Source organism: Penicillium daleae, assembly GCF_028827525.1.
Source record: "Penicillium daleae strain IBT 16125 chromosome Unknown utg000005l_segment0_segment0, whole genome shotgun sequence".
In the NCBI taxonomy this organism is placed as follows: Eukaryota; Fungi; Ascomycota; class Eurotiomycetes; order Eurotiales; family Aspergillaceae; genus Penicillium; species Penicillium daleae.
In genome coordinates this window covers 4121381-4141469 of record NW_026623153.1, presented here as the reverse complement: position 1 = coordinate 4141469, position 20089 = coordinate 4121381, and the positions used below count along the sequence as shown (strand labels likewise).

Genomic DNA, 20089 nt, shown 5'->3' with positions numbered 1-20089 from the left:
GGCAAAGAATCAATCTTGCCGAATCCGGGCTCACAGAAAAGACCTGAAATAAAGGTAACCTGAGATAAAGTCACCATAAGAAGATACCAGCCCCCCAAAAACACCGATGCAATGCAGAAAGCAAAAATAAAAATGGAATAAATGGGGCCGTTTTGCCCAAACAGTGCCACCTTCAATAGTGAGGCAAAAGCGAATCACCGCTTGAGATGAGAGTAGTCCCTCAGAATACCCTGCATGTGGGTATTGGTCGTCTTTCCACTGCGTCGGGGCTTTTTGGTCTTCTTCTGTTCCACTTTGATGCGGGGCTTCATGACCTTGTTCTTGTTCGTGGGAAGAATGCCCGCTTTGTCCAGCGCCTCCTTGACGGCCTGGGGATCCGGAATCTTGATCTTATCCCAGATCTGCTTGAACTCAGGATCAAAATGCTCAATCAGCGAGGGGTCATTCGCCCAGACCATCTTGGCATGACCATCCTTCTTGTTTCGAGTTACAAGCAGCTTTCCTTCCTTCTCAAGCTGGTTGATGGCTTCCTCAACGTTCAACCAGCCCTCCCGAAGCTCACGAACACTCATACCAGCGGCAGTTTTCTGCGACTGTAGCTTTTGTAGCAGCTGTTCGGCATTGCGGACATTATGCGGAGGGCGAAAGCTGAATGTCCCCTCGCCCCCAGCGCCCGCCGGGTCGTAGTCCACTTTCTCATGTCGCTGGAGGATGCTGCGAAGGGCCTGGACGTATGCCGGATCGTGCGCCCGGTGCTGGAGTGACAGATAGGAAACGATGTCCCCAAATTTTAGGGGCACGCCTTTGGTCTTCATGTGCTCGATCGCAAATAGAACCTGGGTCATGATATCCTTACCCGTACCCGTGTTGGCTGGCTGTGAATAGACAATGTCTGCATCATGTCGCTTCTTCTTCAAGTCGCCTGTCGAGGAAGGAGTCGGAGCAGATGAAGGTACCTGCGAGCTGCTGCCAGAAGCTGTAGGATTGTTGGCCGCCACTCGTCGCTGTTGGGGGAGACGGTTCGCCGATTCCACAACGCTGGCGTTGAAGCTCTTGAGCTGTTGCTGAAGGTACGACATGGCTGCGACAGTCGATCGAAGGATACGCTGGATTCGAGGGTAAGAGGTGGATCAGGAGGGCGAAATAGAGCTAGATTGAGGATCACGACCAGGTGCCGGTGTTGAGCTAATAAAAGCTCGAGAATTTCGACGAATCAGATCATATGAGAAGTGGCAGTTCAAAGGAATGCAAGGCAGTCCGTTGAACAAGAGAAAGGAAGGTGGAGGAGAGAAGGAGGGCGCCTTGTCCGAATCAAAGACAGTCCAAGATCAAAGCGATCGAGACTGGAGGCTGCGACGGGGCTCAAAGATATGTCACGTGATAAGAACCGTGCTAACCGCCTTTGAAGGAAGCAACCCAAAGCGCGCGCAAGGAACTCTCGTCCTTTGACTCTCGGGCTCACTTCATCGCTCAATTCTCCTTTGCCATCCCCCACACATCTGTTTTTTCTTCAATCTTTACGACTTCCTCACATTCCTTTGCTGGATCGCAATGCCCCAAGGTTCCTCCGACTGCGCTGTGTGTACTGGACTCTGAGCAGTGCACACCGCGCGTTGGAACCTTCAGAGCTCTCGATACAGCTCCAGTGTTGCGCCGCGACTCTTTCCTTTCACCCCAACATAGCGGCCATACGACCTCACCACTGGTGAGCTTCATTCTATCATGGCGGACACGGCGATCTCACTGCCTTATCTGTCTTCTCAATATGCAATCCCAGAAGCTACCCTCGCAACATTGACCCAGGCCCCAACTACGGATCTGGTCAATCAGCTTCTGCAGTCGATCACGAAGAAAGCACACGAATTTGATGAGCTTAAGTCTGACAAGCTTCGTCTGGAAGTTGAGCTTGAAAATGCTGTGCGCAGTAACGAGTCAAAAGTGAAGGTGTTGAAGACCTCCGTGGAGAAGGGCCACGCGGACGTCGAAGATTTGAGAAAGAAACTGCACGAATCCGGTACTTGTATCATGAAATCTGCTCTACATTTGAAGTTTTTCTGACATGCGATAGAAACCACCCGCTCGGCCTTAGAATCCGAGATTTCCACCCTCAAATCGTCAACGACTTCCAACGAGACCGAGTTCAACTCTCTTAAATCACGAATCTCGACCCTCGAATCCGAGAAACGCGAGAGCCTCGCATTGCTCGAATCCAAGTCTGCTGCCCACGACAAGTTAGCAGAGGAGCTCTCAGCGCAGCACAAAAAGACCATCGAGTTGCGCCGCGAGCTCTCCGCTGCGGAACAGAACCTACAGGCTGCAAACTCCGCCGCTGCTAGTGCACGATTCCGCGAGCAGAACTTACAGCAAGAGGTCGATCTCACCAAGAAGAATAATGAGTGGTTTGAGACCGAGCTGAAGACTAAGAGTGCGGAATACACCAAGTTCCGTAAGGAGAAGAGCGCACGAATTGCCGAGCTTCAGCGTGAAAATGAGGAGGCGGCCAACACAATCGACACGCTGCGCCGCAGTGACAACTCCCTAAAGGCTAGACTTGATGAGACGGAACAACGCTATGAAGAGGCTCTCGCCAGCATCAGCCAGCTCAAGGAAACGGCTATTCAGGCCGAAGAGACGTTCCGTATCGAACTCGAGACCGCTAGCCGGCTTGCTAAGCTGCAGGAATCCTCTGCCAATTCCGCCAAGCAACGTGCGCAGGAGTGCCAGATCGCTTTGGAGCATGCCAAGAACGAAGCCGCGGAAGAGATTTCTCGCTTGCGTGTCGAGATGGAGACTGAGCATGCCGACAAGGAGGCTGCGGAGACGCGTGTATCTGAGCTTGAGGCAACAGTCGCCGAGCTTGAATCACAGGGCCCCCGCAATCGATCCGCAAGCCCTGCTCGCTCTCTGAATGGAGCCGTACCCACCACTCCCATGCGACCCGGAACCCCTGGTAGCACCTTCTCGCCGCGGATGTCTCGCACCAAGGGTAATTTGACATTTACCCAGATGTACACGGAATATGACAAAATGCGCACTCAGCTCTCTGCGGAACAGAAGACCAACCAGGAGCTTCGGTCTACTCTCGACGAGATGCTCCAAGAGCTGGAGTCGACCAAACCGGAGATTGATGACCTCCGGAATGATCACAAACGGCTCGAGGACGCAGTGATGGACTTGTCTGGCCTTCTAGAGACTTCTGCGAAGGAGCGAGATGATGCCATTAAGGCGTCGAGAAAATGGCAAGGCAAGGTTGAAGGTTTGACTCGCGAAGGAGATATCCTTCGTCAACAACTGCGTGACCTTAGTGCCGAGGTTAAGGTCCTCGTCATGGAAGTAGCAATTGCTCGACATGGCGAGGACTACGACCGTGAAGAACTCGAGAAGATCGCCCGAGGTGAAATTGAAGAATCCTCCGCAGAACTTAACCCGACTGGCCTTTTCATCAGTCGGAATCTCGTCGCCTTCAAGGATCTGCACGAGCTCCAAGAACAGAACTTGACGCTTCGACGTATGCTGCGGGAGCTCGGTGACAAAATGGAGGGAGAGGAAGCTCGGGCCAAGGATGCCATTCGCCAACAAGAAGTCGAGGAATTAAAGGAACTCCGAATCCGTGTGCAAACGTATCGTGATGAGATTGCCAATCTTGTTGCACAGTCTAAGAGCTACGTGAAGGAACGGGACACATTCAGAAGCCTGCTTACTCATCGTCGGCAGACTGTCGGGGGTGATACAGCTTTCTCCCAATCTGTTCCTCCGGGTTCTGCACCCCCCGGTGCTTTCGATAGCCAAATTCGGGACAATACGGATTATGGAGATCTTCTACGCAAGTTGCAAGGCCACTACGATACTTTCCGTGAGGAGACCCTTGCAGACCACACCTCACTTCGCCAACAAGTCAACGAGCTCTCTAGAAAGAACAGCGAGTTGATGAGCGAGATTAGCCGGTCTGATAGCCAGCTTGCTGCCGCTTCACAAAGGGCAGAAATTCTTCAGAATAACTTCAATATGCTGAAGAACGAGAATAGTGGGCTTCAAAATCGCTATTCCAATTTGCTGGAGAGTTCCAGCAAGCAGGACTTGAGAACGCAACAAGCGGCGGAGGATCTTGTCGAGGCTAAGGGCCTTGTTGAGAGTCTGCAGCGAGAGAACTCCAATCTCAAGGCCGAGAAAGATTTGTGGAAGAACATCGAGAAGCGATTGATCGATGATATTGAAAGTCTGCGCAACGAGCGTGGTCGCCTTGACTCTTTAAACGCGAGCCTTCAGACTATTCTTAACGAACGGGAGCATGCGGAATCTGACAGCCGTCGCCGTCTCCAGTCGAGCGTGGAAACGCTCGAAACGGAGCTACAGGCTACAAAACGCAAGCTCAATGACGAGACAGAGACTTCGAAGCAAGCCGCTCTGCGGCGGGACTACGAGCACGAGCAGAGCCAGAAGAGAATAAATGATCTGGTTACCAGCCTGGGCGTGGTTCGGGAGGAATTGGTCGCAACCAAGACCACCCGGGATCACCTCCAGTCACGGGTGGATGAGCTTAATGTTGAGTTGAAGAGCGCTGAAGAGCGTCTTCAGGTCATTCAGTCACGGCCTAGCATTTCGCTTCCTTCGACCGAGCGCCCTGCCCCCATGGAGGACGCTACGGATGGTAGTGGTCTTACTCGTGAGCAGGAGCTTCTCATCGAAATATCAGAGCTCAAGCGTGATCTTGATCTCGCCAAGGGTGAACTTGCTCATGCGAAGGAGCAAGTCGAAGAATATCGTGCTATCAGCCAGTCGACCGAGGAACGAATGGAAGCTGAAGCCGACACTCACGCTCAATACCGCGAAGAGACGGACCGCCTGATCGAGGAGAAGGATAAGAAGATCCAAGACCTTGAGACCCGCATTGAAGAGATTTCTACGGAGCTGTCTACCACCAACGCTGAAATCTCCAAGCTCCGAGATGAGCAGGGCGAAGCAACACGTCATCTGGAGGAGCAGAAAGCTAATCTGGAATCTGAAATCACGCGTCTAAGGGACGACAACCAGAGACATGTCGCTGCGGCTCAGTGCCATCAAGACGATCTCAAGGCTCAGGCTGAGATTTCGCAAAACCTCCAGAAAAACTATGAAGCCGAGCTTATCAAGCATGCCGAGGCCGCCAAAAATATTCAGGCCGTTCGGGCTGAGGCTAATCAGTTGAAGCTTGACATGGCCGAGCTGCGCACCCAAGCGGAGACTTACAAGAAGGATCTCGCTCAGAAGGAGGAGAGCTGGGCCGAGCAGAGGGCACGATATGAAGCCGAACTGTCCGAGTTGCAGAAACGCCGAGAAGAGGTGAACCACCAGAATTCTGTTCTCCACACGCAGCTGGAAAGTATAACTGGACAAATCGCTTCTCTGCAACGCGACCGTGCTGAAATCCCTGAGAATGAGGAGCCAGAGAGCGACCAGGCAGCCCCAGATCTCGAGGGTCTTCAGGAAGTCATTAAATACCTTCGCCGCGAAAAGGAGATTGTCGAGGTGCAATATCACCTTTCTACCCAAGAGGCAAAGCGACTTCGCCAACAGTTCGACTACACTCAATCTCAGCTTGACGAAACTAGGCTCAAGCTCGAGCAGCAACGTCGCGCTGCAGCAGATAGCGAGCACCGTGCTTTGAACCATAACAAACTCATGGAAACCCTCAATGAGCTCAACTTATTCCGCGAGAGTAGTGTCACCCTTCGGAACCAGGTCAAGGAGACCGAAACTGCGCTTGCCGAGAAGTCCGCTCGTGTTGATGAGCTTACACAACAAATTCAACCCCTGGAAACGAAGATCCGGGAGCTCGAAGGCGTTGTTGAGGCTAAGGATGATGAGTTACGACTGTTACAGGCGGACCGTGATCATTACCAGAAGCGCGTGCAGAATATCCTGCAGAAATATGATCGGGTTGATCCCCAAGAGATGGAGGCGTTGAATGAGAAACTGGCCACTTTGCAAAAGGAACGCGATGAGGCTGTCTCTGCGCGCGACGCTCTTCAAGCCGAAGCCGCAGAAAAGCTCCAGGCTGCAGAGCAAGCGGCTGAGACGCGCATATCTGATCTTCGTCAAAAACTCACGGAGCAATTCAAGGCTCGCTCTAGGGATCTCTCATCAAAGATCAACCTTCTCAAACAAGAGAAGGATGTTCTACAGGGTGAGCTAGATAGCACGAAGGCGGAGCTTGAAACCGTGAAGGCGAAGGCCTCTCAAACACCTGATGCATCGACGACTGCAGCAGGCGCCCCAGCCGCCGACGATGCTGCTCCTGTGAACGCGACGCCCGCATCACAGTTCCCCACAGCGACCACCACGGTGGTATCATCTGGCGACGAGCAGAAGATCCAGGAGTTGGAAGCTAAAATCCAACGCCTGGAAGCTGCACTTGCCGAGAAGGACGCGCTCATCGCCACCAAGGATGCGGAAATGGACGCCAAAGTCAAGGAGCGTGCCGATAAGCTCAAGGACACTTTCAACAGTAAACTCGCTGAGATTAAGGCGAGCCACAGACAGGAAATTGAGAAGCTGTCCTCCGGAGAGGCCCCTGGCCCTGCCACCCCTGCTGCAGGTGCTGAACAGACACCGGCCACACCATCCAAGGCCCTTTCTGATCTTCTCGAACTTACGGACCAACAAGTCCGTGAACTTCTCCAGAAGAATGAGACTCTTCGCACCATTGTTAGGAACAACATTCGCACCAAGGTTGTCCAGGCTGAGGATAAGTTAAAGGAGGAAGCCCAAAAAGCTTCACAGTCACATGAAGAAGCTGTGGCCGCCTTGAAGAAAACCCAAGAGGAGGAAACTGCCGAAAAGGTCAAGGCCGCCGTTCAGCTCTCCGACAAGAAAACTGCCGCTCGTATCAGCATGCTGGACACTCGCCTCAAGACATCTTTGGCAAAGATTGATGTTGTCTCCAAGGCCGCCGATGAGACTCCACAAAAGCCTGTGGTTGAAGTCTGGGAGATTGCGAAGACAGCGCGGCCTCCAGCCCCGGCTCCAAAGGCTCCAGTAGGCACCTCGCCGGCGCCCACTGTATCTCCGGCGCAGCCAAGCCCCGTCGTACCAGCTGCGACGGCACCAAGCCAAGCCTTTCCTGCCCAGGAGGCTGCTGTGGCCGCACCTGAGGCTCCTGTATCTGCAGTAACTGAAACTGCGCCACCCGAGATTCAGCCCGGGGAAGGAAACGCCCAGGTTGCTGCAAATACTATCAATCCATTTGGTCAGGTGCAGCAGCAAGTCCAGCAGCAACCATCTTCGCTGCCCTCCAAACCTCCGGCCGGCACTGCCCCGGGTGTGCTGCGAGCGTTACAGTCCGGCCTTCCTGTTGCTCGCGGAGGCCGTGGTGGCCGTGGTGGTGCGCAGCAAAATCCATTTGGCCATGCTCAGCAGGCGCAGGCCGATCAACAGCAAAGCCAGGCACAGGCTCCATCTCAACGTGGGACGGGTCTTCCTCGTGGCCGAGGTGGTCGTGGTGGCCAAGGTCGTGGGGGAAGTCAGAACGCTGGCGGTGGCCAGAACCAGAACCAGAATCAAACCCCGGCCAGCCCTGCGGCCAATCGTGGCAATTTGAATGTTCAGGCACGCCAATTCATTCCCCAAGGCAACAAGCGGTCTCGCGAGGATGGAACAGATACAGCAAACGAGGGCGCAAGCGGTGGAAAGCGTATGAGAGGTGGTGGTGGACAGGCTCGCGGTGGTGGATCATCCTAATGTGGTTCTCTTCCTGTATCTTTCTATCGATGTATTTTCTTATTTTTGAGAAAGGCAAATCGGGTGTCTGGGATGCTTTGCTTTCGTCGTCATGGGCCGTCGTGTTTTAGGCTGCTGTGCAATCCCTTTTTCATTTGTTATTGTATCTAGATGCTCAATGTACGGTGGAGTTTCTGGAGGTTCAAAACTCTCGTTACTTGCAATGATCATAGTCGTAAATTTCGTAACTGCACACTACTTCGCGATGGACATGGATGGATCTTAGGACAAAATCTACGCTCCACCGTGGTCATGCATTACAACACGCCATTGTCGACCGCGGAGTTAATCAGATCACCCAGAATGCTGCACCCTCATTGCTTCAAAAGTCCTTTATCACTCTACTAGACTGCAGAAATAGGGTATACGCAGAAAAAGCCACCTTTGAAAACACAGCAACGCCACCGGGCAACGCCTGAAGAACCAATTACCTGTATATTGACTGGCCCCAGCCCAGGCTTATTTCTTTTTTGCAGTCCCAGCAGACACAATCATCCTCCCCAGCACCTCTCTCTCCTTCTGAAGAACCATCAACCTCGCATCCTCGATGATCTTCCCTTCCGGAGCTGGCGGGGGCACAGGTAACTGCGCAACCTGCGCCGCAACCACAACCGCCGGCGCAGGCTCCATCGCAGTACGGCCTCGCTTTCGCCGTTGTCCAACTCCAGACCCCCATACGACCGTCCATTCAGCGACGGACCCGTTGGGGGGATCTGGCAACCGGAGCAAATCTTGGAGTGTGCACCAATGTCTGCGTATCGGTTTATCGTGACGAGGGATTCGATGGTAGCGGAGGAATGAACATTTGCGCCGGGGAGGACTGTGGAGTGTGGACCGATTGTAACGAAGTAGGAGATGCGGGTGGCAAGATCCTGTGGTTGCCCTTGAATTTGCGGCGAGGATAATGAGAGGTCCGTAGATGAGGATGCTGGAGACGGCCCTGTTGGAGATGGACCCGTCGAAGACGACGGTGATGGCCTGGTCGACGCTAATGTACCCGGCGCAGCGCCGATAATTGCCTTTTCGCTGATAATGCACCCGTCTCCCACGGATATCGGGCCTTCAAAGGCATAGAATCGCGCCCGTGGGTGAATGACCGTGCCTGCGCCGATGGTTACGGGGTATGTTCCCTGGAAGACAGCCGTGTCCGCGATGGTGGCTGAGGGATCAGCTTTGAGAGGAGCCTTTGGTGGACCGGTTGGGGTATGCGAGGACGAGGATGAGCGGTGCTGCGCTGGAGGAGGTTTGAGGGTGGCCATTGTGTGTTTTGCTTTTGATTTGAGGTGTTGATGTTTTGGTGTTGAGGTGAAGTTGGGTCGGTGATTGCGGAGTTTGGGCGGGCCCGTGCAGCTCCCGTGGGTCGCAGCTCGACATTCTTTTTGAGGACTTTGGATAGGTGCAGAGAGTCAGGATAAATGAAAGAGCGGAAGACAAGGTGTAATAGTTCATATGTTGGATATTCTGTACAGTCGGGTAAGGCATTTTTGCCCGGGTATCAATTTACTACGGTCTAAAATGATGAACGCCTATAATCCGAGCCCAAGCATTACTTCGTTGCGGCATATCGTGCAAGACAGCAAGGTCGTAGCAAGCTCAAGCATCATCCACTATCGACCTCTGCTTGATCCCGTTGCGCTTTCTCCATGCCCAAACACCCTTGTCGACCTCGTCCCGGGTCATTCCATCCCGCACGAGGTAAAACGTCACCCCCAACTCGGTCTCCACATTGCGATTTCGCGCCTCGTCATCGAAAAACAGCATATCTTCATATGGAAACCCGCTCGCTTGATGAATGCGCGAGAAATGCTGTGTCTTGTTGCCAGGGAAGATCTGGATAAAGTCGAAGTATTCCAGAGCGCGGATAGACTTGGCGTTGTTGGCCGCGGGGTTGTCTGAGAAGGTAGGGATGATATGGAGGGCTTTGAGCATATCGCGGGCCAGATCGGGGGCATGCGTACGCGAGGCGAGTGCCAGGGGAATAGATCGACTCTGGCAGGCGTGAATAATAGATGAGACGGCTGGATAGAAAGCAAAGGATTCACCCCATCTAGAAGGCGTTGGATGTCAGAAAGACGACTGAAATCAGGCCCCATTGAGCATCAAGCGGACATACCGATCTACAACGCGCGAGTTATTGTCGCGGGTCTTGACAGGCGCACTGACATGTGTGTCGACCCAGAAAGGCCAGAGGGTATAGTCCAGGTCGAATGCGATCAGTTTGGGAAGTGGCAGGCCGTCGGTGAAGGTCGCGGGGGCCACGGAGGCATCTTCGAGAGGTTGAGTGTTTTGGCGTTTGGGGCGCACCATGATGGGGAAATGTACAGTGAAAGGAAGGAATTATGTAGAAGATCAAGTGCAAAATGAGAATGTGAATCAGTCGGAAATACTGAAATGATCAAGATTCTAGAAAGAGTCAACGGCGAGAACCCTGGAACCCCTGGCACGTGCCCATGGGTCCACTCGCCTCAGTTCGGAAGTCTAAATTTGTGTATATCAATTGAAGAATCTCAAAGCAAGAAACCAGCCAGTCATATATTATATATTCAGTCAAGATCTGAAATCGTCAAGTTGACATCTAGACTCGTCAATGTTGAAGATACTGCCAGATCCAAAGGGCAAGGTAATCAGAACCAGGGCCACCATCCAGAGGATTGAGTGGGTGCACAGAACTCGATCCACGGTGTGCGAAGACGTTGTAAAGAAACACGATCGCAATGGCAAATGAAAACCTCAACCTAGTAGAAAAAAACAAGTCCCGTATCATCAAGTATTCCGGGAGGGAAGAGCAAGCTGAAGAATAACAAATAGATCATGGAGTGAACTAACAGATCCATTGTTCCGAGGTGACTCGAGCGATAGACTGAGGTGTAGATCTGATTTGAGAACTGTGGATGGAAAAGATGAAATTTCTCCTGCCGAAATGGAGATTCGTGGTACAGATTATATTGATATTTGTGTGCTATTTAGTTCTCAGGCTCGTCACGACATAAGACTCTAGTACTAACAACACTCGGAAAGAATCATAGATTGAGTCTGACGATACTAGATAGCCCGCCACCAAGGTGAGACTACCTAAGGAATGACATCCTAGTACATGAGAAGCCGTTGAATGGAAATGGCAAGTTCGGAGCATCAAGTTGGTCAAAGGCGATGGTCCAACTATTGCGATCCCTAAATTGATGTTTCGGTAGCCAGACCTTTGCCAAAGGATCAGTATTTCCCCAGGCGTTTCTTCATTATGAAATATTTAGATCTCAACTGAGGGGGTTAGAGGTCATCCAAAATGTTGTGACATGTCGCCAGTAAAGTCCTTTGATCACTGCTAGAAAGTGCTTCTAAAGCCTTGAAGTTATTTCGATCGAATTTCAGAGCAGGAGAGAGTCGAAGTCTCCTAGATCATTACAGTGAGACGATTGGAGACTCAGTCGTTTCTCAGGTAAAATAAATATTACCCAGCTTTCATTGCTACAAGTGGGGCCTTTGGGGCCTTTGATCCTCTTCTCTAAGAACGGTTCGATAGCCGGTATGCACAAGTTGAGCCAAAATGCAATTGTGTCTATGGAGACGGGCATTTGCCTGTTACAGGAAGTTTGGGCGTCAACTGGCGTTCATAAAACAAATTTTGCGGCAACATGTCTACGGCGGCCGATAGACGCCATTCTTATCAATCTTATCTTGAATTAACTCCTTAGATACCTCTCCATTATATTCAGAAATATGACAAGGAAAATGGCACCTGAAGAATCGGGAGCTTCATTGGCGAGCCCAGACGCCAAGTGAAGAATTTTCATGTCGAGTCATTCTATCCACGTTCTTTGAAGACAATTGCATGGTATCTTGGAGGTACCTTGTAGCAATTGGCGACCTTCGAAGAGTTTCAAGTCTTGACTGTGAGAATTCAAAAGTTCAATCCGGCATAAAACAAATTTCTGTCAGTTGACAAAACGGAAGATAAATTTCATGAGCAGTTCTAGTTGCCGGAATAGACCTAGCTAACTCATGACCGCGCTCATATACTTTCAAACTTCAGAAAAGCTTTCGGGATCTGCCCAGGCAACAGGATCTCCGGTTCGATTAGCGGGGAATGTCGTAACACGGCCAAACCAGCGAATTGAGAAGGGGCGGACATTGGTAGTAAAAGTAAATGTCAACTTGTGACTTCGAGAGATGATGTGATGGAATATAGGAACCTCGAGTGTAATTGTATGCTTTCTCAGCGTGCAAATACAAGGAATGAAGAAACTCTATATACATATCTCTACCTTCAAGATGCCGGCTCTGGTCTCATATGTTCGAATCTTCATCGTAGACTGCGCGGCTGCTATTGGGGAAATTATTCCTTAGGAGGCAAAGGAGAGAAATAATGACTTGTTTGAATATAAAGCTAGTTTCTGAGTATGTAATTCAATATGCGCAGTCTTTTCCTCAAATCGATCCTCAATGAATACTTGTCCATGTTGCATAGAGAGGGCATATTTCTGTTGCTGCATAATGACAGCTTGCATTCAAAGTAAACATGCAACGTACCACTGTCCTGGTTCCTGGATCAAATAGAACCGTTTCTCGAAAAGTATTCCCTTGAAAGCTGCACATTAATAATGATTGATAATATCGTTTATTTCCTCCCACGACATTCGATCGATATCGTCCCATCCAGACGAACTGTTTGTTGGTGTTCGACGCGTGTGGTCTTTCGAAGCAGAATCGACGGCGCACATTGGTTCCAGTTTTGTGAGATTGCGTCTCACGGTTGGAGCGGGAGCCAGATACTTTGAAAATGGAGATTTTTCAGCCTGTTGAAGAATCCTTGCTTCGTAGGCTCTGCAGAAACTGCTCGACTTCCGGGTTGCAGGGAGGACGATGTTACCACTCGAAGCTGAAAGAGGCGCAGTGGCAATGGAGCTTCCAATATCTTCAGGATTGGTGAAGATGTCCCTGCCAGGTTCAGGGGTGGGATCATCTGAAAGTACAATCATGTCTGGAAAGTTGGGGGTTGTGAGGGACTCGACTTTGGCAGGATGGTCTTTTGCAACTGCATTTTTGGCTCCGGCGAACGGATTTTCACAGAGATTGTCTTCATTTTGACAAGCCTCGACTGCGGCTGGATCTTCTGAAGCTGTACCTGATCGTGATCCTCGCAGGATGTCAGAAAGAGGCGGCAAGTCGTCGAGGCCATCGTCATCAAAGTCACTAGAGACCCTCTGTGGCTGGTCATTCAACTTTCCTCCTTTGGTCTTCGAGGCGGAAAGCTTGATTGTACCTGTGCCCTTGTTTCCAGTTTTTCCTCGATTGGAGATTTTTCTCTCGAGGGGTAATTTTGGAAACTGGGATTGTAAGGGACTCTTCACTTTCTTTGTCGTAGTCAGCTTGGGTGGTTGTTTCGCCGGCTGCTTTCCGTTTCTGACGTTCTGCGAATTATCTCGCTTCGTGATTGCAGCCGAAAGCGTCAGTTGATTGAGGTTGCCTGCTTTGTGGTTTGAGGCGGCTCGCTTCCTGGGTTTGGGTGGCTTTTCCAAGCCCTCTCGACAACAGAAATGCTTGCAACTATTTCCTTCAGCGAGTATCATGGATGATACGAAGAGAATTGCATACCTTGTCTTGTCCTTGCATTTGTGGCTACAGGCCCAATTTCCATTCGGGAGACGGATAGGCTCTGGTCCGTTATCATCCAGGTGTTCTATGTCTGTGATCCAGTCATGGTTCTGTCTTTGCGGATTTTCTGTTGCTCCTTGCGAATTAGAGGAGCTTCCATCAATCGAAAGCCAATCGAGATCATCTATCGGGGTTTCTAAAGACTTGACCGGATTCTTGGGCTTGCTGAGGCCATCAGCTACGGCCAAAAAGTCGCCAGCTTCCAAATCGTCGCCATCAAATGCATCTGCGGCTGTAGGAGGTCCAGGTGGGCTTTTTGGTATATCCCAGATACTGTCACGGGTGGAATTCTGGGGGTCTCGCCGCGTAGCTTTTGACTGACTTGCTTGAGATGGAGCTTTTGAGAATAGATGGGGAGGCAGATCAGGCCTAATCTCAGCTCGCCTGGACGTACCAGCTGGGCGATGTTAGCTAAGCTCATCATCACAAGGGCTCTAAGCTCACCAATGTCATCGCACATGACATGACAGACAATGTATTGATCTTTGGCTTTCAGGTCTGCAATCAAGGCGGCGCTGACGCCGTCTTGAAGCTTGCTGGCACTGGAAAGTATTAGTTTAGTGAATTCCAGATATACTTTAGAGACTCACTCACCTGACGCGGCGAAAATCAACCAATCGGCCATCCGATGTCTCTGTCAAGCAGCAAACATAGACCGGCTTTCGTTGGAAGTAGCCGGGGATCTTGTCATTCATAAAGGCAACGTCAATCTTGAAGCGGACTTTGACATTTCCCTTTTTCGCTTCCTGAGGGTCAAAGGTCAATCAGAGGCAGCTCCAGCAACCAATCAACAATAAACTCTCACCGTTCCCACAACTTTCATAGTCACTCTCAACTTCGGAAATTCCTTCAACCTCGCCAACAACTTCATTCCAAAAGGCGGATTCTTGCTCAAAATCATGTCAATTCGTGGGGCTTCAGTAGTTTCAAGCTCCTCAATATCCGTGATCCCGGCAGCAGCTAACTTTCTGACTGCCACTACCCCAATCTGCTCAATCTGTTTCATTTGAAGCGGAGAGTGGTCCCAAACTTTAGCACCAAAGCTCCGTGCCAACTCAAGTGCATTACGAGCGGCGACCGAATCCTCTCGAGAAATCAAGCAGTCGATCAAGCAGCGAATGAGTCGGTTCACGTGGGCGAAAACGAGATTTTTGTCTTGCTGGAACGTGAACTTGTGTCTCTGCAGCTGATCGCTGGTGGGAAAGTCAAGTGCGCCGAGCTCAGACTGGAGGAGTAAAGATATTTTGTGAGATAGCTGTGCTGTATCAACTTTGATCGGGTATCGGATGCCCGGGTCCTTGTTGATTTCGCGGTACAGCGTCTTTTCACCGGCTTTGAGACGGATGTCGTGGAACTCTTCGGCTTGGACGATGACATCGAGCTTTTCATGTTAGAATGACACCAGGATCGGCCAAGTCTAGAAGGTACTCACAATCTGAGGTATATCTGCCTGAGCTTTCAGTGACAGCAACTTCTTCATGGTTTCGAAACGGATGTAATACCGAGCCATGGCGTCTCCGAACTGAGTCGAGCAAAGCTTTTCTTTCTCCACAAGACCACACTCCTGAAGAAGCTTAATATCTTTCTCACAAATTTGACGAAGCAAGGTATCCTCATCTTCTTGGCTCGCTCCCTCCCTGAGTTTGTAGTGTGTTGGATTTCGACGCAGTCGCACGAACAGAAAGGTACCCGCAAGCCACTTGATCGCCGATTGAACGTCTGTCACATTCCCCAGGCCAATCTCCGCGTTCAAGTGTTCGATGAGATTCAGATGCAGGCAGCTCTCCAGACTCTCGGAGCCAGAGACCAGTCTCTCATAGTGGGTGACTCGCTCCTTTCGGGTAAGTATGACCGCTGTTGCACTGTCGTCAAATTGAGGCCGTCCTGCCCGACCAAGCATTTGCATCATCTCGAGGTCAGAGTATTCCTTGCAACCACCATCCTGCCATCCAACGGTGTTTTTGATGACGACAAGTTGACAGGGCAAATTGACGCCGACGGCGAGTGTTGAAGTGCAACAGATAACGTTGATTTGCCCTTCCAGGAAACCCCTCTCAACCATGTGTCTGTCGGCGGCACTAAGGCCGGCATGGTGGAATGCAACTCCCGTGGTAATTGTGGCTATGAATTGTTAGTTCAGCCATTATCCTTAAACTGATTCCCCGCAAAGTGCGAACTAACTTTTCAAATCATCGTTATTCGTTTCAATCTGTTTGCGTGGGGCCTTCCAAAGCCGAGCCGGTGGATTGGTCATAGTCCAAAGCCTTGCCAGCTCTTTAGCCGTTGCAACGGATGAGTTCCTGGTACAACAGAAGACAATGATAGGCTTGTGGCAAGAATGGTTGCCAATGACTTCGGGCAGTCTGTGAGAACCATTGTTAGCAACATGACAGCTTCATTGAAAATCGGAGTGCGCAACGGAGCGCGCAACTGACTTGGCCCCGCAGACTTTGTCAAAGGCAAAGTCATTCCCAGTCGACTGATACCCATACACAAACTTCTGCAATTTGACAGGCCGAAAGTCCTCCCCAAAATGCTCACGGTGCGCAGGAACATGCTGGTTCGTCGCATCCTTGCCAAGCCATGTAGCAATGTCCTCTGAATTTGGCACTGTCGCACTCAGCGCCACAAAGCGCACATTGGACCCAATATTCTTCATACGTGACACAACTGCTTCAAGTGTTGCTCCGCGCGTCTCCTTGAGGATGTGGACTTCGTCAATAAGAAAGAGCTTGACAAGTTGCATCAGCCTCATGTGGTCCTTCCACTTGCGCGTCATGCTGTCCCACTTCTCGGGCGTTGTGATTATAATCTGGCTGCTTTGAATACCGCGCAGTTGAGTGTGGTCCGTGTCACCAGTCAATTCAGCACATTTCAAGTCCAGTGGTGCAAATTTGGCATTCCAGTCGCGGAATCGCTCGAAGCAGAGGGACTTCGTCGGCGCTTGATAGACCACTTTGAAGCGCTCGTCTTTCAGGACGTTCAATAGTCTGCAGATAGCCAACTCCATGACGACGGTCTTCCCGCTTCCCGTCGGTGCGGCGAGGACTATGTTGTCGTTGGTGTTGTAGACTGGCTGGAAGCATTTGGACTGGATCGCATTGAACAGCGGGAAAGAATACAGGGAGCGATATCTTTCGGGCAGCTGGTCAACCGAGACTAACACGATGCCTCGTACCGATAGGGGCAGATGGCCAAATGGTTTGTTTCCGTAATGCCGATGACCGATCATGGATGTAGCAATATTCAGATTAGAAGCGAAAGGCTGCTGTGTCGAGAGTGGAACTAAGTCACGCTGGTGCGAATCGCCTGCTGGTTCCAACTGTGCTTGACTCCGCCATGATGGTTCCTTTCTTCGATGCATCATCATCAAGGGACTCGAAGGTGGGCCTGAAATCAACTCGTACTGACTGGACTCTAGTCCGAGAAGAGGCGAGGTGCGAGGGAAGGCTAGATTTATTTGTTAGGTCTGAGATACTTGCACACATTGGCCAGAGATGCTTTCAGCTCGAATACTGACAGTCAAAGAACCGCGACTTCTGCAGTGGGGCTTCCTGATGCTTCAAGCCAGTGAAAATTTCCTCTTCAGGTGTAACATGAGAAAATTGATTCGATGATTGAAAGCTGCTATTGGCTTTCTGTTGAGCGAGTAGCTCAAGGTCTAGACATATGTCAGTGAGTGATTCACGAACGAATTGGATCATGAGTACCAAAAGCATCCAATTGCACATCATCTTCATGGCCTGATGAGGTGCTGGTCTGGATTGATGAAGGCCCTTGTTGGACGAAGTTGGGATATCCTGGCCATTGTGAGCCCTCGATTAACCTCTGGTCGATAAACCCGGGCCTGCTGCTCTGGTGAGAGCTGGCAGGCTCGGGATCGACTCGGCGTCGTTTGGGCGAGGACTGAAAATGTTTAGAATAAGAAAAATGATTACGCTTCATGATGGGATCAATTGAATTGAAAGGAATGGGGATGAGGTGGTATTGTGTGGGATGAGGTGGAATAGAATAGAGCAGGATGGCGGCACGTGGATAAAAAGTCCCGTGCCAGCAGCACCACACTATCAATCAACGTCAAGCTGGAACTCGAGTCAGGGTATATGGTAGGGTTTCATTGCTTCGTATATATGCATACATGACCGAAAGTCTCAACGACTTATCAACGTTATACAACATGCTCACACGCAGATCGATCCAAACCCACAAACGCTCGCTACAAAAGAGCCTCATCCTAAGTTTCATTGCAGATAGCGGTCTCACCGTATCCATCAGGTATCCAAGTCATATCTCCATAAGCACATCAGATAGAAAGTTGTCCTGGACGTCAGGCCAAGGTCATTCGTGGGATCACTATTCCTTTTCGAAGTAGTGTGCTCCACTCGGGTTCCGGTTGGAGCTCACCCGCGTGTGACCCGGGTTCGGCGATGTGGGCCGAGAAGACGACATACCGTCGGATAAGAAGGGAGTCGTCGGCAGTTTGATGGAGATCTCGTCTGGAGGACCTCCCACGGGGGAGCCGTTGTCGTTCCCGGCGTCCTTCTCATAGTTGTCAATGCGAATCGGAGGGGGGCGCATTCCGCCCACCTTGATTGCAGCAGGGTTGAAACTTGGATTACCGTAGTAGTGAGTAGCCACCAGGACTGCAGCAGCGCCCAAGAAGAACTAGTAAGTCTACATCAGTAATTGTGGATATCCCAATCGAATGAAGTTTGAACATACGCTGGCCGTTAGTTCAAAGTCAAAGAGCCAAATGCTTCCGATGATACTTAGAATGATACTGGTGGTCGTAGCCAAGCACTGGGGGTCGCGTTGCGTATGGCTGATATAAAAGGTGGAGATAATACCACCCAAGGCCTGGGTCACAATCGTGGCCCAGACAATCCAGTTATAGCCCTGGAAGAAGCCGTCGTTGGCGATCCGCTCGCCATCCTGGAAGACCACACCAATGAAGAGGGCCGGGAAAACAGAGTAGATAGCCAACTGCACGTTCCGCACCCACAAGGAGATATGGTTAGAGCTGTCCTTGAGAACCTTCTCAAAATAGACACCTGCAACACCCGATGCAACCGCAGCACCAATGACTGCGAGCAGACCCACGTTGTGGTTCAGCCGTGGGTTAGCCGTGAGAATGTCCTCCTCAATCCCCTCGTAAGTGGCGGAACGTTTGAGCAATTTGCTAGCAGCACCACTACCCTTGACAGCCTTCCACTCTTCCAAAGATCGGGGGAAGTGAAGACGGGATGCTTCATCGCGGAACGACATCTGCTCCGCACTAGCATCAGGAAACTGAACCAAGGCTACGCCAAGCAGCAGAAGCAACAGCAGACCCCACTTTCGAGGGGTAATACTCCGCCGGAGCGCCATGAGGCCAAAGATCGCTGTAGTCACAAACTGCAGCTGGAATGTGACCTGGAAAGAGGCTGCGCGCATGTTGGACAGCGCAATGTATTGGAGAGAGTTCGAAAGGACGCCGAGGCCCGCAGGGATGGCCAGCTTCCAGCTATCACCCGAGAGCACGGCGCTTGAGAGGGAGAAGAAGAGGGAGGTAGCGGGCATGGAGGGTGGCGCATTTTTGGAGACATCGTAGAGGGCCATGGTCAGAGTGATCGCTAGTTTAACGACTTCGCCCAGAAACACGGCGGTAGATGTAAGGTATCGTTTACCACCCGCAGGCGGCATGATTCGGGAGTAGTGAGACAGCTACACGCGAGAAAGATCAAGAGATTAGCCCCATGGCAGTTTGAGAGCATTTGCAATTTGAGTCGCAACTTACCAACACGAACCCAGTAGATTGCGCAGCAAGCTGCAACAGACAAAGCCAGGTTAGCGGGTCAATTTCAACAAACCAACTCCATCAGAGCCCCCCCCTCATAATTCATACCAATAACCAAGGGACAGTTCTGGTCGACTCTCGCAGCCATGAAGGCTGGCGTTGTGTGCGGTCCCCCATCGTACAAAGTGTATCGAACTACGTGATCGCGCCCTGGGTTGGGTTTGGATGTATTCTCCACAGAACGAACACGACACGGGGCCCGCCTCGCTTGGACAATGGAAACGGAGCGACGCAATGGTCTCGAGGGTCGATGTTTTGTGTAGTAGGGAACGACAAAGGTCTGGAAAGTAAAAGGCAAACTTGAAGCCCCAATTCCCACAAGCCAGGGCAGGGGAAAATCGAGGATCACCCGGCTAGGGCCCAGCGTCAGGGCTTCGGTTGGCGATCACGGCGGAGCTCCGTGCGAGGGTGGCTGGGATGGGGCAGAAAGGAGAGGAACGGTGGTTCAGCGTTTTTTCAAACGTTGGTGGAACAGTACGCGGGACTGTCGGTGATAAATAAGGCAAAGGAGTGGGCAGGACACAGGCGTCAAGACGTAGAGGAAAGGAGGGGTGGGTTGGAAGGGGAGTAAAGAGGGCCCTTTGAAGTTGGGATCTGGGGTATTCGGGGGCGGAGGGGGGCAAGAGAGTTTGGGTGCGGCGCGACGAATCGGCGGTGTGGATCACGGGGTGAAGCAGTTGAGCAGTCACGAGTCCAGAACTACACACATTTCTAAGGTTTTTCCTTTGGGCATCGAAGCTTATAACGGGATCAAAGTACGGGTTATCCAGTCAGGTCGATGGTTGTGGTTTTTCTAACGCCCCCATGGACCGGGACTGGCCCAGCTCAAGCAGCTGTTTGGGGGCG

General features: G+C 51.3%; 6 protein-coding genes across 6 annotated transcripts; 1 reads left to right on the top strand and 5 right to left on the bottom strand.

The window, feature by feature from the left end:
* Nucleotides 1-194: 194 nt before the first annotated feature.
* On the bottom strand, nt 195-1079 carry N7458_005672 (transcription factor TFIIE subunit TFA2; the record flags this gene model as incomplete). Its single annotated transcript, XM_056909054.1, has 1 exon — nt 195-1079. The coding sequence occupies one exon, from the start codon at nt 1077-1079 to the stop codon at nt 195-197; it is 885 nt and encodes a 294-aa protein (XP_056767672.1).
* Nucleotides 1080-1722: 643 nt separating this feature from the next.
* N7458_005671 (putative filament-forming protein (Tpr/p270)) lies at nt 1723-7716 on the top strand (the record flags this gene model as incomplete). The annotated part of the gene is made up of 2 exons (XM_056909053.1): nt 1723-2014; nt 2069-7716. 2 exons carry the CDS (start codon nt 1723-1725, stop codon nt 7714-7716), a joined length of 5940 nt encoding a protein of 1979 aa, XP_056767671.1.
* Nucleotides 7717-8285: 569 nt separating this feature from the next.
* N7458_005670 (transferase hexapeptide domain protein) lies at nt 8286-9014 on the bottom strand (the record flags this gene model as incomplete). The annotated part of the gene is made up of 1 exon (XM_056909052.1): nt 8286-9014. One exon carries the CDS (start codon nt 9012-9014, stop codon nt 8286-8288), a length of 729 nt encoding a protein of 242 aa, XP_056767670.1.
* A 334-nt stretch (nt 9015-9348) lies between these two features.
* On the bottom strand, nt 9349-10062 carry N7458_005669 (Mg-dependent acid phosphatase; the record flags this gene model as incomplete). Its single annotated transcript, XM_056909051.1, has 2 exons — nt 9349-9802; nt 9869-10062. The coding sequence occupies 2 exons, from the start codon at nt 10060-10062 to the stop codon at nt 9349-9351; spliced, it is 648 nt and encodes a 215-aa protein (XP_056767669.1).
* A 2285-nt stretch (nt 10063-12347) lies between these two features.
* Nucleotides 12348-17352, bottom strand: N7458_005668 (uncharacterized protein; the record flags this gene model as incomplete). Its single annotated transcript, XM_056909050.1, has 9 exons — nt 12348-13804; nt 13852-13949; nt 14002-14153; nt 14213-14788; nt 14840-15528; nt 15589-15770; nt 15843-16857; nt 16928-17068; nt 17118-17352. The coding sequence occupies 9 exons, from the start codon at nt 17350-17352 to the stop codon at nt 12348-12350; spliced, it is 4545 nt and encodes a 1514-aa protein (XP_056767668.1).
* A 408-nt stretch (nt 17353-17760) lies between these two features.
* Nucleotides 17761-19360, bottom strand: N7458_005667 (putative UDP-galactose transporter; the record flags this gene model as incomplete). The annotated part of the gene is made up of 4 exons (XM_056909049.1): nt 17761-18072; nt 18130-19110; nt 19184-19213; nt 19292-19360. 4 exons carry the CDS (start codon nt 19358-19360, stop codon nt 17761-17763), a joined length of 1392 nt encoding a protein of 463 aa, XP_056767667.1.
* Nucleotides 19361-20089: the final 729 nt, after the last annotated feature.